The sequence below is a fragment of the Ammospiza caudacuta genome, chromosome 9, assembly GCF_027887145.1.
Source record: "Ammospiza caudacuta isolate bAmmCau1 chromosome 9, bAmmCau1.pri, whole genome shotgun sequence".
Classification (NCBI taxonomy): Eukaryota; Metazoa; Chordata; class Aves; order Passeriformes; family Passerellidae; genus Ammospiza; species Ammospiza caudacuta.
In genome coordinates, this window is record NC_080601.1 from 23,441,285 (window position 1) to 23,459,532 (window position 18,248).

The 18,248-nt window shown below is 39.6% G+C and overlaps 1 protein-coding gene across 3 annotated transcripts in view; it reads left to right on the forward strand.

Annotated features, from left to right (window-relative positions):
* Nucleotides 1–4,513: 4,513 nt before the first annotated feature.
* The window catches only part of IDE (insulin degrading enzyme), a 52,952-nt gene continuing 39,217 nt past the window's right edge, over nucleotides 4,514–18,248 (forward strand). For 2 of the 3 annotated variants that reach the window (XM_058810321.1, XM_058810324.1), the window contains exons 1-5: nucleotides 4,642–4,838; nucleotides 12,811–12,995; nucleotides 14,301–14,508; nucleotides 15,323–15,492; nucleotides 17,585–17,707. In XM_058810321.1, the coding sequence (XP_058666304.1) occupies nucleotides 4,726–4,838; nucleotides 12,811–12,995; nucleotides 14,301–14,508; nucleotides 15,323–15,492; nucleotides 17,585–17,707 (799 nt within the window). In that variant the 5' untranslated portion in view covers nucleotides 4,642–4,725. Of the gene's footprint in view, nucleotides 4,537–4,641; nucleotides 4,839–12,810; nucleotides 12,996–14,300; nucleotides 14,509–15,322; nucleotides 15,493–17,584; nucleotides 17,708–18,248 lie in introns of those variants that run through there. The other variant, XM_058810325.1, reaches the window with a different exon arrangement.

Consider the following 18,248-nt stretch of genomic DNA (forward strand, 5'->3'; position numbering starts at 1 on the left):
TTGCAAGCAAAAAGCCATTAAATTGCAGTGGTATTCATAGACAAAACAAACACTGTTTTCCTAGGGCCTGTATCAGATCACCTGGGGAATGGTAGGTATGGAGGCCTGAAAAGTAGTAAAATTGTTTACATGGAACATGATTACCTACAAATTAAAAAGGTTATATAAGGTATAATAATGGAGAGATATAATTAATACAAATGATAAGGTTCAGTGAGACTTCTTCAAGGCTTAGTAACACCTGATTTGATTCCCAACATGGTACACAATGTATCACCTGTATTGAGCATGTGGAGAGTTTAATATTTAATATTATCAGTGACATAGTAAAGAAAATTGTTGATTAATTGCATATTCACATTAAAGGGGAAATCACCTGCACTTCAGACAAACATAAACCAAGCTGTAGCCTTTGAACAGCCTGATCAGTTGGCCAGTAATATTCTAAACTCTGTGTTGTCCACATACAGTAAGTTAAATAACAAGAACTGACTCTCAATAAGTACTGCTATATTCTCAGCTGAGAAGTCTACCTTCAGTCAAGGTAAAAGGATAACTATGTCACTGTTAAAAGAACAGAGAAAATGCAATAAATTAAATACCTTACTGTTAAAAATTAGGGACTCAATGCACATAACAGGATTAAAACCAGAACTGGTTTCAACTAACCAGGAAAATACACAGAATAAAAGAGTTCTTTTTTTTAGGCTTGTGTGCCAGATCACTGTCCAACACAGACAGTAGCACTTTTATAAATTTTATAGTCACAGTAATAAAAAATTAGCAGTAACATAGGGGGATGTATGCATTTGTGTGATAAGCTTAGAGTTAAGCTAGTAATTTTCCATACAGTTACCTATTTTCAGTTAAGATGTGCAGCTAGATGACATCATTTACACAACAAGAAAAGAAATAATGAATGTGAAAATTGGAAACACACAGACTGAAGCAACATGAAATGTCTCTTTCGCCTCGTTTCCTTTAACTTAATTCTTTAATTAATTTAATTTTATTCATTCAGTACTTTTATCTTGGGAACAGCCAATGGACAATCCTTTTTTCATGTATGTCTTGTCATGAAATTGCTGCTATTTATTTTGGAGTGGAAATAACAATCATGAGTTATGCTTTTTTTTCAGCACAAGGCCAGTTTGCTACAAAGCTCTATTATATGCAATTACAATTCAAATTTAATCCACAATTTTATCTATGTGGAAAAGCCATGCTTACATTAGAAGCCTAACAAGATTATACTTAAGAGTTTCACACTTAACTGTGTCTCAGCTTTCAGGCCATACATAAAATACTGTTTCATTCTAAATTATTTTTAACCTACCTACTTTGAAGATCACTTTCCCTCACTGCACATTTATGTCACATATCCTGAAGAGGGATCTCTACACTGCTACTTCATAAGGTTTTTTCATGGGAGTATTTGAATAATTTCCACACTTTAAATTATGCTGAGGCTCATTTGGTCTTTTAGGCAACACCTATTTTTCTACTAGGGCAGATAAAGAAGGCAGGACCAAAAGCACCAATTGTCTATGAGCAATTAAAGTTTCATGGGGAAGAAATCTTAGTTGCAGGACCAGCCTGAGAAAGGAATTTCACTGGAAGTCCTCTTTACTTTTGCTGAGGGTGTCCTATTAAAAATATCTTTAAAAGACAGAAAATATGTCCAAAACAGTATATGAGTGTAATTTTGGGTAGTATAAATGGACACAGAGAGGAGTCAAAGAACACAATCTGATTTGAATAAACACCAGTGTGCCCTGGTTTTGGCTGGAATATAGTTAATTTCTTCTCAGTAGCTGGCACAATACTGTGTTGTGGATTGTCAACATAAGAGCAATGTTGATAACACACTCATGTCTTGATTGTTGCCAAGTCATGTTTATCCTGCATTAGGGACTTTCTTGTGTCTCATTCTCTGCCAGTGAGGAGGTACAGGGGAAAAAAAAGCTGTGAGGGAGCACAGCCAGGACAGGTGACTTGAAGTGGCCAGAGGGATATTCCACACCATAAAATGTCATTCCCAGAATATAAAGTGGGGATTTATATTACCAGTTACCCAGAAGGGCTTGACTGGGCCTAGGGGCAAGGTCTGGCATTGGATAGCAGGTGGTGAGCAATTGTATTGTGCATCACTTATCTTTTTCTTTTTACCATCATAACTATCATTACTTACTATTATTTTTATAATTTATTTTGTTTCAGTTACTAAATTGTTCTTATTTCTAGTCGAGTTCTCAATTGTTCTTATTTCAAGTCAAGTTGTACTTTTGATTCTCCTCCCCATTACACCGGGACGGGTGGAGGGGAGGAAACGGCTGCCTGATCCTTCGTTGCCGGCTGGGGTTAAAGCAGGACACACCAGTGACTTTGAACAGCCGCTAAATAAGCTTACAATGGATAAAATAGGTGTAAAGTACAGTAGGCGTGACCTCTGTTGCATACCTCTGCATGTTAGATGCATGAGGAGGTGTGATCTTTCATCACACCACAGAAACACAAGTGCTCGGTTTAGATTCACGTATTAGCAGACCACCAGAGTCCTCCTGGCACAGTCTACCTTGCTTCCCCAGGATTGCCCCTGTATATACTAGGCAAGATTTACAGGAAGAGGCAGGATTTATTAGAGCAGCTAAATATAGATCAGGCCAGCATTAGCTAAATATATACTACATTAGGCTAACAAACTCGCTGTTGGGACCCGAAAAGAGTAAATTGCCTGAACCTGTATAATTCTGTAGCATTCACCCTTACATGACAACTGTATTAAAGACAAAGGCAGAACTATTTCTACTGTACATTCAATTTAACAGAAAGACTGCAATTCACAACCCCTTAATCCCCCAGCTGCTCCTGAAAGGGAGGAGACAGATTGTGAAGGGGCACTCACCCTGCAGTCCTTCTGTCAGGCACCACGGGATGAGCCTCTCTGACGCACTGGCAGCAGCAACAGGGTGGAATTCAGATTTAACAGCTCACCATTTATCCTGTCCTCTTTCTGTCCAGCTTGGTCTTCACTTTTACATGCACTAGGGACTGGAAAAAACCCAGACTGCCTCAAACCAGAATCCCATGAGGACATGTGTTAAAATTAGGCACCCACACAGTTCTAAATCCAAACAGTTGATTGAGGTGAAAACTACCAAATGCCTTGCTCCAACCAGGATGAGTTAACTTGAGAGACAGTTCCATGTCTAAACTGAGGCCAGAAGTGTGGGTGTACTTGATGTAGGCACAAATGTTTTAAACTGGGTAGCTCAGGTAGGGGTAAGAGCATCTCTATAGCAGCACAGACCTCCCTGGAAACCAGCAGATGAACGTCTACCCAAATTCCCTGACAGATTTTGTTGATTCCTGGTTGATTCTGCTGACCATATGAAGTGTGCTGTCACTTCTTAACAGCAATTTTAACCAAAGCTGACTAGTTTAAAGTTACTTTTGATACCTCTTCAATTCCATCTTTGGGTACAGAAATTACCTTAGTTAACTCGTCTGGCCATGTCTTCCTACATTTTTATGATAGGAGGATTCTGTGAATTTCCAGCTGTGAGATACAACCTTTTCTAGAAGGCAAGCAGTGGGGAAGCTAAAATCAGGCATTAAATGTAGCACATTTTGTCTTTTCCCCCTCTTAACTCTGAAAAATAAGACACAGAAAAATAAACACATATGAAGAAAGCACATTACCAGAACTTCAACCAGTGGGTTGTTTTGGGTTTTTTTTTTTGGGTGGGAAGGAGAAGAGGGTGGGGGGGAAGGAGACTTGTTGGTTGTTTGGTTTTGTGGTGTTTTTTGGGTTTTTGGGATTTTTTTTTGTGTTTGTTTGTTTTGCATTTTTGTTTTGCTTTTAAAAAAAATTATTTGGGGGTTTGTTTTTCCTAGAAAAGAATTAAAGCAACCAGCCACATCCACGACTTTCCCATACGGAAATCTACCAAGGAAAGTAAAGTCACCCTAGAATCCCAAATCTGCGGGTTTATAACAGAAACTCATCCTTATCCAGCATTTACACCTCGTACACCCATCCTGCGAGGCGAGTCCTGTGTCCGGCGCGGCGGGGCCGCGGAGCTGCACGGCAGGTGAGCGGCGGCCAGCGGGCTCCAAGGGGAGCGCCCGAAGGAGGGAGAGCGGAGGGCGACCTCTCCCTGGGGGACGGAGGATTTTGACACCCGAAATCTCTGCCTCTCAGGACGGCACTGCACCCACTGTGCTCAAATTACGAGGCGTCTAATTACCTTTTGTTTGGCAGACGCCGCCAGGGAGCGGAGCGCGGCCACCAGGAAGCGGGCGGGCCGCGACACGGTCCCTTCGCGGGTGCAGCCCGGGGCCGCCCTTCGCGCCGCAGCCCCGTCCGCCTCCGCCGGGCGCGGCCCCCCCGCCGCGGCGAGTGTCGCCCCGGCTCCCCGCCCAGCCACCCACCCCCTCCACCGCCTCCGCCTCCTCCCAGAGGCCCCCGGCCCCCTCCTCAGCCGCAGCCCCGGCCCTCCCGGCGGCAGAGGCGGCAGCTCCCGGCACCCCCAGGTACGGGTCCCGCCAGGCCCGGGCGCGGAGGGCGGACGGGACCCCGCGGGCGCCGGGAGGGATTGGCCGGGCGGCGGGGGGAGGCGGGCGGAGAACATGGCGCCGGAGAGCGGCGCGTGCTGAGGCGAGCGGAGCCGGGCCGGGCGGCGGCGGGGAAAGGCCGGTGCTGGCGGCGGGGCCGCCAGGGATATGCGGCAGCGGCTCTTCCCTGTGCTGAGCCGGGCTCTGCCGGGCCGGACGCGCCTCTGGGCCGCCCCGGCCTCGCGCTCCTTCCCTCCGGGCTGGCGGCGGAGCTCTCTCGGGTACGGTGCGAGTGCGGCGGGGCCGGGGCAGGGCCGCGGGTTCCGGGGCCGTGTGACCCGGGGCCGTGAGGCCGGAGAGCCCCCGCGGTGTTGTGTAAGAGGCGGCGGCGCGGACGGGCGGGGGCACCTTGTGAGTCCAGGGGAGCGCCCGCCCTCCCCCGAGCGCGGCGGGGAGCAGGGGGAGCTCGGGCCGCGGAGTGGGGCTGGCGCCGGAGCTTTCCGGGCGGGCGGTGGGCGAGAGGGGGGCGGCGGGGCCGTGCGTGCCAAGGAGGCCTGAGCCCTGCCTTGTGTCCTGCTCTGCTGCCCGGGAGAGCCCGCGCTGACGCGCTCCGGTGTTTGCAGCTGCACCTCCTTTGACAAAGCAGGCTTGGTCATCAGCCGTGTGGCTTTCGTTGCCCGGGGGCTTGCTTTGTTCTCCTTCCTTCTCCAAAAACCTCAGTGAATTGTCGTGTTACTTAACTTGCCATGTCTTCCTAAGGCATAATTATGAAAAAAAGAAAAAAGTTTCAAATCTTTAAGAAGAGACTGCTCTCAGTTACTCAAACTTGATGGGAGCGGCCTCTTCAGTTTCTGCCGAGTTATCTGGCAGTGGCATCGTGCGGGGCTTGTTACTGCGTGTTTGTGTCACCAGTGTCCCCAGCTCCGGTGGACATAGCGCAGCTAACCTCGATCAAGGGAGGACCGGGCAGGAGCCTTGGCACAGATCACTTTTAGGGACAGTTTAAACTGCGTAACAGCTCGGCAAAGTTTGTCCGGGAAGGGAGCTAGGGTTACGGACAAAGGCTAAGTTGTTTTCTTTCTTTAATTAACGCTGTAGCTGTTACCTTAGTAGCCAAACCTATATTTAATGCTGCACGAGTTAGAGACGTCAAAAGTAGCATCTTTCCGGGGAAAAAGTGAGTTATGATGACTCATACTGTCGGTGCTCGTGTGTCAAAATTCGAATGCACTGTTACTGTTCATTATTGCTATTTATGCTTCAGAATTGTAAAGGTAATTCACAGTGTGGAGAAAAGCCAATGCTTTTCTCAGGCTGTAGTTTGTCTTGCTAGATTACTCCTCTTTATGCCTGTGAATATATGCAGTATTTGGACTTTATGTATGTGAGCAGGCCTGTTGTGTTTTCATACTGCCTACAACCATGATTTAATCATCCATTTAATTTTAATTGTGAATTAGGATTTACATAAATGATAATGAAATGAGAGCAGGCATAGTTCTTTCATGCGATAATTTTTTTGAGATGTGAAAATTAAGAATCTTTTTCTTCAGTTACATGTTCCTGTTTTCCATATCTGTATTTTGTTCATGCTTGAACTTTTTCTTTTTGTAATATTTTTAACTTTCATCTTTATGTCAAGTAGCAAGATAATTTCTCAGTTACAACTTACCTCCTTTTCATCTGATGTACAGAATTAAAATTATCTATTCTATTTGGGAAGTCCCTAGAAGGATTCTTATTTCTATGCTTGCCTGCTTTTTTGCTCGCTTTCTGCTTTTTGTCTTCAGTCAGTGTAAGGCTGTGGTCTCATCCCTTGGATGAAATGGCACCTTTGGGAATTGATTGAAGTGTCAAGTATATAACTTACTTTGCGCATGAATACAGAAGCATTCCCCTCCCCTGTAAGATCCAGAAGAAAGAGGGAAGGGTCAAGAAGTTCATTACCTCTGGTGTTTCACTGTACTGGAAGGTATTAGGCTTCTAGCTATGGGAGTCATTGCTGGTTATTGTAGAAGTAATTTACTAAAAGTATAGTCAGACCACTTCAGAAATGGCATGTTGGGTTGATATTTTTAATGTATTAATTCTGTTGTGTTTGATGCTTTTATAGTAACTTTGGTGTCCAGTCTTCTAACAGCATAGAGATCAAAAAGTTCATAAAAATCTAGAGAAATTGATCGGTTTTGTGTCTGGTTGTGTATTTGTATATGCATGATCTGTCAGTGAGTATCTTTGCTTTCACCTTTTCTGATGCCCATAAGTGGGTAAAATGTTCTTATCACATAGTACTGTATGTATATAATAAGGTGATTTTTGATGGATCCTGTTTGAAAGTTGCTTCACTGCAGCTTTCTATTAAAGTATTACCTTCTGCCCCTTGTTTTTAGAATGAGTAAGAACTATAGCTTGCCTGAACAATTGATATGGAAAAGAATGCAGTAGAGCTCAGTGTTTATTTATAATTTTAACAGTAGAACCAGAATTGTCCAAAATAGTGAAAACCAAACTACAAAATAGGTGAACAGCCAGGACTTCATTTGTTGAAACACACCGCTGACTCTTGTAAACTGCTCATTGTTATTGGTTTGTTTCTCATGTCAAAGCTCTAGTGTTAGATAAACAGTTGCTTTTACTGTGGCATTACAGTGCTTTTAATGATTCAGAATTCTGAATTCTCTCTGTTTTTGTCACTAGATCAGATTTTCTTGCCAGTTCTCTCATCTTTCTGTGAATTTCATGTTGTTATGCAGTACAACTGAATCTCATCTTGGTTTTTGTTTTTTTTTCTGATTCAAACCTCACAAGTTTTTTCTTTTTGAGTGTATAAGACAGATGGTAGCATAAAGCATTAAGTGAGTTGGCTTTACAGAGAGTTTTGGGCAATCTGATGTGCTGCTTACACATAAAATCTATGAAATACACATCAGAACACAGAATAAAGCACAGAGATGTCTCCTGTAGCATCCAGTGTAACGTTTCCCACTGTGTGTACAGGGCCATGCAAAGACACCAACACAGTCCTGGGGTTGTGGAGCAAGCCCTGCAATTGTAGGGTGATGGAAGAAAAATGTCACAGGGAGGAAGAGAGAATGAGAGCCCCTGGTCTGCAAGTATTCAATGAACAAAGCAATTAATTGAATTAGTGAGTACATTTCTTAGGAAAATCTGTAAAATACACTTTGAAGCAAGCAGTTGGTCACGTAGCACAGAAACTTGTCTGATCAGTCATGCAATTTGAAAATACTGATGTAAACCAAATTACTATGCCAGATCCGTGAAAATTTTAATGATACTATATTTTAATGATATCTAAAGATTAAGACCAGATAATTTTACTTACCCCCCTCCCCCTTTGTTTCCCACCTCATCCCCCAGGTCAATCAAATACTTCAAAACCCTTTTGGAATTTTGTAAAATATTGAAGCAAAGAATTGTTAGGGAAATATTAATTGTTCTGTTTCTGGTGAATGTGGTTAGAGATTGTTTACTTTGGAGGTTTGGATGAATTGTTTGGAGCAATTTTTGAGGACATAGGAAAAGTAAGCTTAAGTAATTAAGAGATTAAAAAAACTTGTTATCCTTTATTGCTCTGTGTAGCATCAAATTGTATATGGTCCTGCATTTTTGTTTGACTTTTTTTACCCAGTGCTTTGGAAACTGGTCAAGTTAAGGACTGTAGATGTAGGGCAGTAAACTGGCTTTATGGTGCCTGATTGTGTCTCATCTCGTTTGGTCACCACATCACTGTAATTATCAGGCCAGTTACTCAGCTGGGGCCTCATCTCACATGTGAAACTACCAGGGAGGGCCCTTGTTTTAGCCGAGGTTACACGTGGTGTGGTCTCATTAATGCTACTGTAATTCCTGTACACCCGTGTTACACACTGGTGTTTCTGCTGTCACGTTGGCAGTGCAGCTGTGGCAGACCGAGTTTTACTGCTGTGATCTAGAGTTCTGGAAGCTGGACTCTGGGAAACAAGAGCATGGCAGGCATCTGCCCTGGCCACCGTCATTAGGAGGGAATTTTCTGAGTCGGTTACAGACTTGGCAAAAAGATGCAGACTGAGGTTCTGAAAATGCTTTAATTGTAGCGAGACTTTAGAATTTCTTCAAAATGAACTACATAACAAAACCTTATAAATATTCATCATCTTCAGACTTGCCTGATTTGGCGTGATTAGTTGTTCTTAATAACTTGGGAACACTGATTAAATCATTGTGGGGCTTTGTAGTTGGACCTTTTGTGTATGAAGTAGTAGGCTGAATTCCTGATGAGTTTAAAAGTGATAAAACATGTTCCGTTTTGAGCACGTTATCTACTTACGAAGTCTGTCTGCCTGTGCATGCAATCAGAATTGTTTAGATCACTATCAGGAATGTGTTGGGATCTCATACATTCTCTAGCTTCATGGCAAGCAAATTCATACAAGACTGATGCTTTATGGATGTTGAAACATGAGGTATTTTAATCTCTAAGTGTCTAAAAGAATGATTGATGAACATGTAACTGGAAAAAGTATGGATAGTCTCCAGAAGGATCCTTTTTGGTAATGTTCAACCTGAATTGATTTAACTTTCCTGCCTACAGTTTAGTCTAAAAAAAAAAATATTATAACATACAGGTGGATGGAAATGTTAAGAGAGTAGGTAGATTCCTGATTGTTTTACTGATAGCATAATTCTACTGCTGTCATGATCAGCAGTAGGTGCAAGAGAAAAAAAAAGAGGGGTGCAGACCTGTGCAAGAATGCAGATTTACTTGGTTGTTGCAAAGCCATGAGCTTGGGACTGAAGAAGTTCATGGACTCCTCCAGAGTGCTCAGTTTGGTGCTGTCATCCTTGTAAGAGGTGAGAAAACTCTGGCTGGTAGTTCTGCAGCACCGGGCCTCCTGCCAAAGCACACAGCACTTCTTTCACTCCATACATTGGCAGCTGGAGAAGTCTTCATGTAAACCAAGATGGATTGGTAAACAGCACAGAGAACATGTTACCAATGGTAACTCCCATGCAGGACAGAACAGAGGTTCTCACTCAGTGAGGGTTTCACTTCACTCTGGTAAATGGTAAGCAATTAGTCGCATAAAAACTTGAAGCAAATGTGAATTTTAAGGCAATGGATAGAAAGCAAGCATCAAAACCTGCTGAGATGGTAACTTGCCTTTCATCTGGAGCAGACCTGTGTACTAGTACTTGACTTCAGTGTGTGCATACTGTCATGACAAATAAAACCTTGAGAAGCGCTTTGGAGTTTGTGCCTTGGGGGTCATATTTTTATTAGCTAGTCACATTCTTGCATTGAAGCAACCCTCAGGAGTTTCTGTTAATTGGTTTTCAAATATGGTCCTTTAATTTGTTCAAACATTGGACTTAGATTTGACTACACAGGCTAATTTTTAATTAAAGTAACTTTGCTAAAATAACTCTGAGAGATTAAAATAGTGAAGCAGAATCATATATCACTTAATCCCACTCTGTAATACTCTGTTTGCAGGTGAAACCTGGCATCCCCAGAGAGCCTTGCTGCTTCAAAGGGACTGCCTGCCTGGAAATGATTACAAAAATGGAACCTCAAAGAATAGAATATAATTTCACTAGAAGTACTGTAATTGAAAATTCAGTGTTGGTTTTAAAGGATACTTTTCTTGTACAAGTGAAATAGTTTTGATGAGGAGGAAGAATATTTCCCATTCATTGAATAGGGACACTGTTTTCAGCTCAGACATCCTTATTCTTTTTTCCTTTCTACCTTTGTAATCTTTCCACCTGTAATTTTTGAGCCAGTGGAAGAATTTCCACTGCCACAGTAATGCTTCGTATTGTTCCTGCTATTTTGGCTTTATTGACTCTTTCTCTGTTGCTTCTGCTTTATGAAAGTAGTAAGGCAGTATTTCTTTTAATGTTTTTGTTAGGCTATTAGCTCTGCAATAAACATAGCACCTCCTTTGAGGAAGAATTGTTTTGCTACTGACCAGCAGCATCCAGTGCTTGCTGTAATGACAGTACAGCAAGTAGCTGTAGCACATGGATTTTAGGACAGCTTCTGAACATGGCCTTAGAAATAAAGCTGCTTCTCAATAAGTACAGGATTTCTGCTTTTCTTAATTTTTTTTTTTTTTTTTTTTTTTTTTTTTGCCTGTGATTAAAAGCAGTTCTATTGTCAAAAAGTGATTTATAGAGTTTTAGGATTCTGGTGTGAAAGAATAAGAGTGTGGTATTTTATAAAGCAATTGCACTTACTTAAAAGCTGCACAGGAAAACAGTCATATGAGGGAATGTTTAGTATTGAGTCTTACAGTTCACTCCTTAAGAAAACATAGTGATATAGAAGTTCTCTCTGAAGTGAAAATTTTCCTTCTCACTTTTGTATTGTAGTAACATATCAGCAGGAGGAGCAGCACGTAAGCAGGAAGGTGTTGGTCTTGTCCTCTTGACATATTTGCCTTCCAGGAGCACTGCTTGGTTGATCAGCCCTTGCTTTTATTCCAGTTGTCTGGTACTGTGATTCACTTTGCAGCAAAATAATCGTAGGTAATCATGCAAACCCATTTGAAGTTAGAAGATGTTGTATTCACAATGCCCAGTGAAATAACAGTGAAGGTAGAGATAAAAATTTCAGTCCTTAGTTTGAAGGTTTAATTACTGATGTTGTCCTTTTGAAAATTGTAGCTTTTTCCTGTACTGGAATTTCCTTACCAAGCTGGAAGTAGCCTGTGAAGGAGGCAGAAGTAGGGAATCATAATAAAATGAAGTGGAGGTGTACAGCTTCATGAGACACCAATTGAAATCTCCTAAGGTTTCAGAGCTGCGTAATTTGATGAATCACATTGGAAAGATGAGTCATCTGAACAAACAGTAAAGTTCTGTGACTTGGTGATGTGGTATGGAAATAACAAGGAGATATCAGGTGATAAGGAAATTGTATAACATTTAAAAAAACGCCACAACTCGAATAGTTTATCGTATATATGTGTCTTCTGAGAGGCAACTAGTATCTTATTGAGATGGAATATTCTAGCTGAAAACCAAGGTGTAGGTGTTCATTAGCAGACATGGAATCAGGAGCTTAAGGGATGTCCTTGTTCTCCTGCATACTTAGATCTGTCAATCTAACTTGTGTGCAAGTGAAAAACAATCAGAAGCAGTTTAGTTACTGATTTTCATATATGAAGAGTATCTACACTCACTTAAAAAATTTTACACGGTAGCTTAAGTTTAGTAGAGTATTTCTTAAAACTCTGAACATGGAGGCATCTTTTAATTGTTAGCATGGCTTGTATCAGTGCTGATGATACAGAGAAACAGAGATGTGGTACTTGAATCTTTGTATTTCAATAGTATATGCATTTTTCAGTGGAAGAAGGCCATAGGGATTCCAAGCAGGATTAGCCTGAGCAGGGGGTTAAGCTAGTGGATAAATGACCTGTTTAAATGAGAATGTACATATTTAAATTTAAATTCAGCATTTCAGTTACTGTTTAGTGATTACACTTGTTTTTTAAAGCATTTGATACTAGGAGAACAATGTTTTACTAGTTTATATGTTTTCTTCTAAAATGCATTGAACCACACTTTTAAAAAAGTTATTTGATATTGTTTATAGCTTTTGCTTGGAGACATTCAGATTCTGAATCACACTAGTTTCTTAGCCTTTTAGAATTATGCCTTTAAAGAAGGATATCTTGTAGCATCTGTTAAACTAATGGTAGACAGTCTATTCGTGTTTATCATGGCAGTTCTTCAGTCTTTGTATTTTTGTGGCACTGTTGTAAACAGTGTTACTGTTTTTTGCTTGAGTGTACAAATCCAGTGGTCTGTTAGTAAAATTTTGTTTATTTGACAGAGTTACAACACTTACAATCAACAATTCAGATACATGAAATACTTTCCTGAAGTTTGAAAGTATACTTGAGGTAGCAGTATATGCTTCCTTTGATTTAATTTTTATCGTAATTGATTAAGGGGTTGACATTTATTAAGTTTGGGTTGTTTCAGTTACAGTTAATGTGATACTTGAAGCACTCAACTAAGTGATCTACATCTTTATTGTGTTTCTTGGTCTTCAAGGGTTTTTTTTTTTTTTTGTTTCAGCAGCAATATCTTTCAGGATCTGAATTTTAGGAAAGTTCAGTGAATTTTGCTTGTAATAGAACTTCTAGCTGTTGATATTGCCCTGTATTGTCTTAACATAATATTAAAAAATTAGCAAGGCTTAAGTGAAGATAATAAGAATTTTTTTCTTTTTTCTTTAAGGTTTCAGAAGGAGTCAAACAACAAAATGAACAATCCAGCTATTAAGAGAATAACAAATGAAATTATCAAATCACCTGAGGATAAACGAGAATATCGTGGACTGGAATTGGCAAATGGCATTAAAGCTCTTCTCATTAGTGACCCCACCACAGATAAGTCCTCAGCAGCACTTGATGTCCACATAGGTATTCAATTCATATTGTGTTAATTATGTCATTAATAAAAATGCTTCAAGTTCTGGTATCTTGATGCAAATAAACTGACAGGAGTGGTATGCAGTTGGTAGCCTAGTCTTTTATTGTAATTTATAGTTTATTTAATTCTTTGACACATCAAATTCAAAATTATTGGAGCTAAATGCTTTTACTGTACTCTGTGTTTACTCAAGTGTAGCTCAGTCAGTTGAAAGACTGCTTTTAACCATTAAGTTTCATGTTATGAAAGATCTTTTGTAAGCAGAAAAGGGGTGGGTGCAAGTGCAGTGATTTCAGACAGCTCCATCTGTCATGTCAGACTTTTTTTTTCATGCTAAGTTGTTGATGTGTAGAGGTGAGAAAATGCTGTAGTGCTAGAGAAGTTGGAGAGGCACTCCCTAACTTCAGTGGTGCCTATGTGTGCAAACAGAAATATGGGAAATAGAAGGGGGAGGCAATTGCTTTGACTCTTCGGGATAATAGAACTGAGTTACATCTCAAGTTCTATTGGAAGATAAGATGCAGTGTGTGCATAACCTAAACACGCTCTTGCCATGTCTGTAGTTGGGAGCTCTTGCCCCCCTTTGTGTTAGGGCAGAAATCATGATGGACTTCAAAAACTTCTGGCCTTTTCTGTTGTGGGGATGGCTGTCCCAGATCATTATCTAGTTCGGAACATCCTGAATGTGGTTTTGTTTAGGTCCTGTGACAGTGATAGCCAACTGCAGCATTGCTGCACACTCTGAGGAGAGGCTGCCACTCTCCAGCTTCTGCCTTCTTGTTTCCATTCTTCCAAATCATTGTTGTCTTTTAATCTGTTTGTCTTCACACCTGCTAGCTGGTCATCCGTAGCTGCTTGTGTTCAGGCAATTACAGGTTATCACTCATCCTATAAACCACAGGATAAATACCTCTTTAATTATGGTTGGCAATTGCTGCCTCTTAACACAATGCTTTTAATAAAGTCAAGGTATAGATCTCAGAACATTGTGATATGCCAGGTCTTTACAGATTATGAGTCATGGACTTCAATTGAAAATCATCTGTATAAGGAAGTGTAAGCTGATCTGGAGAGGCAATTTGAGACACTAATTGGTTCAGTTACTAATTCTAAATTTTCAAATATTTTTTCGAGGAATAATTTTAGTTGACTGTAGTTGCAGAAGTGTTTTCTTACAGCCACAGAATTGATATAATTGTCTGAAGCACCATACTATAATACAGAGTTCTTTAAAAGACTTAATGTTTTAGTATTACTTTTTTATGAATGGCTACATGAAATTTTTCCTCTTGCAGGATCCTTGTCTGATCCCCCCAACATTGCTGGGCTTAGTCATTTTTGTGAGCATATGTTGTTTCTGGGAACCAAGAAATATCCGAAAGAGAATGAGTACAGCCAATTTCTAAGTGAGCATGCTGGGAGCTCAAATGCTTTCACGAGTGGTGAACATACCAACTATTACTTTGATGTGTCACATGAACATCTAGAAGGTGCACTGGACAGGTAAACGTATTTTTTAGTATTTAAATTTTATTATATATGTTCTACTTGAATTTATTACTGTAAAAGTTTTCTGATAGTTCTATCATTATGATATTTAAAAAAAAGGTAAAAACCATCTTTTGTTAAAATTGATAACCAGATATTTTTCAGTTTGAAAGTCTTATTCATATTTATTTCATCTAGGAGAGTTCTTCATTGAGACAGAATTTCTGAAGTCTAAATGTTGTGTTTACACTGAATATTTTTGGAAATGCAAGGCACAGAATCTGATCATGAATTTACACATTGTGCAAACACTGGGATGGTGCAATCAAAATCTGTGCTTCCCATGGGATCCTTATTGACAGCAAAACAAGGGTGAAGTCTAGAAATATTTAAGGATGCTCTTAGTAGAGGGAGCTTGCTGAAATCTCAGTGTTTTGTGGGATGGGACAAAAATTGAAAACTGTGTAGCCAGTGAGGTAGACTGAGTTTTCTCTTTGGCTTCTCCCTGGATATCTGACAAGACTTATTTGATTGCTGAAATTAAGAGCCTCTTTTAGCTAAAATTCAGAGTAGGAGAAATTTTCACTATGGGAATTTTGATGTAAGACCCTTGATTCTTGTACTACCTTATATGATGAACATGTCTGCATTTATAAACAAAGAAATTGAGAAATAAGGATATCAAATCAGTGTCAAAACTGTAAAGAATTCATAAGTTCTGCATTAAAAAAGAATTTATTCAGCTGTTTTCAGGAGGAACCAAGTTTTATACTTTTCTGTTGCAATTTATGTACAGTATTCTTGACTTAACTAAATTTTTTCTCTTTAGATTTGCCCAGTTTTTCCTGTGCCCCCTGTTTGATGAAAGTTGCAAAGATAGGGAAGTGAATGCTGTTGATTCTGAGCATGAGAAGAATCTGATGAATGATGCCTGGAGGTTATTTCAATTGGAGAAGGCTACTGGAAACCCCAACCATCCCTTCAGTAAATTTGGAACAGGTTTGTCAGAATATTCTTATCCAGTGGCATTGTTTGTAACATACATAGCATTATTGTTTATATAAAATTGCTAAAGACAGACCATAACAGTTCTCTCATTTTCCTTTCCATACTTGTTTATTATGGTGCTAATGGCATTTTTCACATTGTAGACCAGAGCTAGACAATAGCATAGGAAAAAGTTTGATCCAAAACTTTGAGTACAATGATGAAGAAATCTTTGTGATCCTGATAATTACTGCAGTGAGTGCTGTTTTCCAGTTACTGGATTTGGTCATCATTTGGTACTGTTGAGTCTTTGTGTATAACAATGTGAACAAATTGTGTTTAAATTGTTGTTAGCCACATGCTTTTTGTTTTTTAATATTGCATTTAGACTAGATGACAGTGACTAGGTTAAATCAGAAAGATCAGCAAAATACTGTGAGAATTACTGAGTAGGAATATAGAAACAAAAATCTGCACCATAGAACACAACAGTAGGAGACTGATAGACAAAATCATCTTGGACAAATCCCAATCCTATGACTGTAGTTTTTTTATGCTTAGTAACAATTTAAAATAATTGTTACTAAGCATAAAAAAGCAATTCAAAAAGCAATAAAGATACCATAGTTCTGGACAAAGTCACAAATGTTTGATGCTTTGGTAGAAGTTTCAGTGTTGGGTGGTTTTTTGAATAGGCATTATTTTCTACATGAATTTATTTTTGAAACCTTTGAAGTAACAGGACTGCACTGTTTGATCATTGAATATAATGTGTGCAAAAAAAAAGTTTTGTGGATGGGTCAGTTTGCTTTATGAATAATTGATACAAATATTGAGTGTGGTAGAAGGATGGGAGAGCAGATAATGGGCTTTAAGGCAGTGGTTTCTTCCTCTGTCTCTAAAAAGACAAGATGTACCTTTACATCTGTTGATGGAGAGCATATTTTTGGGTCTGGTAGCCACCTGCCACAAGAGCAGGTATTGCTGTGTTGACCAGTAAAGAGAGGCTCTGTATAAAACTATAACTCCATTTTCCAAACAGGTAAATTTTAAAATAAAGCCTTGGGAGCTGTGCATTAGTAGGCAGGTGTTCAAAGTACATTCTGTAATCTCTGCTACTGAAGGCATTATTTAATTCCTATGTAGCACACATAGGAAACATAAGTGGAAATTGCAGAAATAGTTTTGTACAGTTTAAGAAGGTTGTCTAGCTCACACAATGGAAATATTTTCTTGGGGAGAATACCCAAAATGTGCTCAAATTCAACAGTAACAGTCATATTCCTTTCTCCTTAGATTAGGTTCTGATTCTGAAATTAAATTACAGCATGTAGCTATCCAGTAGGTATGACTTGGCAGAAGTAGAGCTCAGCTTTGATGGTTTTTATTTACCCAAAGATATGACAACTGTGATGCATTTGGCAACCTTATTGTTTCCCTTTGATCAGCTGAGATGTTGTTAATCTAGCAGAGTATGGGAATTACTCCATTTGATGCTTCAGGTTACTCCTCATTGCTGTGCACCCTGTTTGGTCAGCAAACCTTCTATTATTCCTTGTCTGTGCATAGAAACAAATGCACCTTCCCCTTTTCTTTTTAAGAGTGTGCATTTTCCCAGATACCTCTCACTGATCTCCCTGAATTAATGCTTGTGACAGTGATTCTTCTCCATCATTACCCTCAGTGTCAAGTAATTTTCCAGGCACTTGTGCACTGGCTAGTGTCCATTTTCCTACAGCTACAAGGTGTCTTTTGACTGTTGCTTCCTAAAGTCCTCCAGTACTGTAACAGCACAGTTACCAACTGAAACTTTGTTATTTTATTTTATCTTATGTATTGATGCTGTGGGAGTAAACAGAGTAGGGTGTCTAGAACTTCACCATTTAATTTGTCTGCATATGGTGAGGAATATAGACAAATATTTAAAACATAAGACAATATTGAGCCAGTTTTCTTATTATGCATATTGATTATTTTTAAAATTAATATCCATCCAAAGGAAAGCAGACTGATTAATTTATATATTTCTTTTTGATCTGTAAGATTAATCTGTAACATTAAATGTCATTAACCTCACATATTGTTAATTATTTTCATGTTACAGGGAACAAATTCACTCTGGAAACTAGACCAACCCAAGAAGGAATAGATGTAAGGCAAGAGCTACTGAAGTTCCATTCTACTTATTATTCATCAAATTTAATGGCTATTTGTGTCTTAGGCAGAGGTGAGTTTGCTCTCTTGGTTGAGTAAGACTTTGCATATATGCTTAAAAAAAAAAGGAGGTTCCAACTGCTTAGAACCTTTCACAGCTGAGATGATATTTTAGAGAAGTTTGCCAAAAGCTTAATAGCAGTTTGTTGAAAGCTGTTTGCATTTTGAAAATGCATTGGCAGACTAGTATTTGTATGGTGTTTCACAGTAATGCTTAGATGGTGAGTATGAATGGAAGAAAGTGAGCTTTTTATCTAATCAAGGGCAAGTTCACTAAGGAATTGTACATGGAAACTTTTACAGTAAGAATCACATTGGCAATTGTAAATCTGTACTAAAAGAAAACTGTCCCTGCAAGATTAAATGAATGCTTATTTTGCTGATATGCATAGAAACTGGTGGCCTTTAATAGAATAACATGCAGGTCACAAAATTTTAATATATAAGGAACCTTCTTGGTTCACATTGTTTTGTTAGTTTTTTTCCCCAGCACAGCTCTGGTAGTGTAGTCTAGGACCATGCATCTGTTGGGCAGGAAAGATTCTACTTTCTCA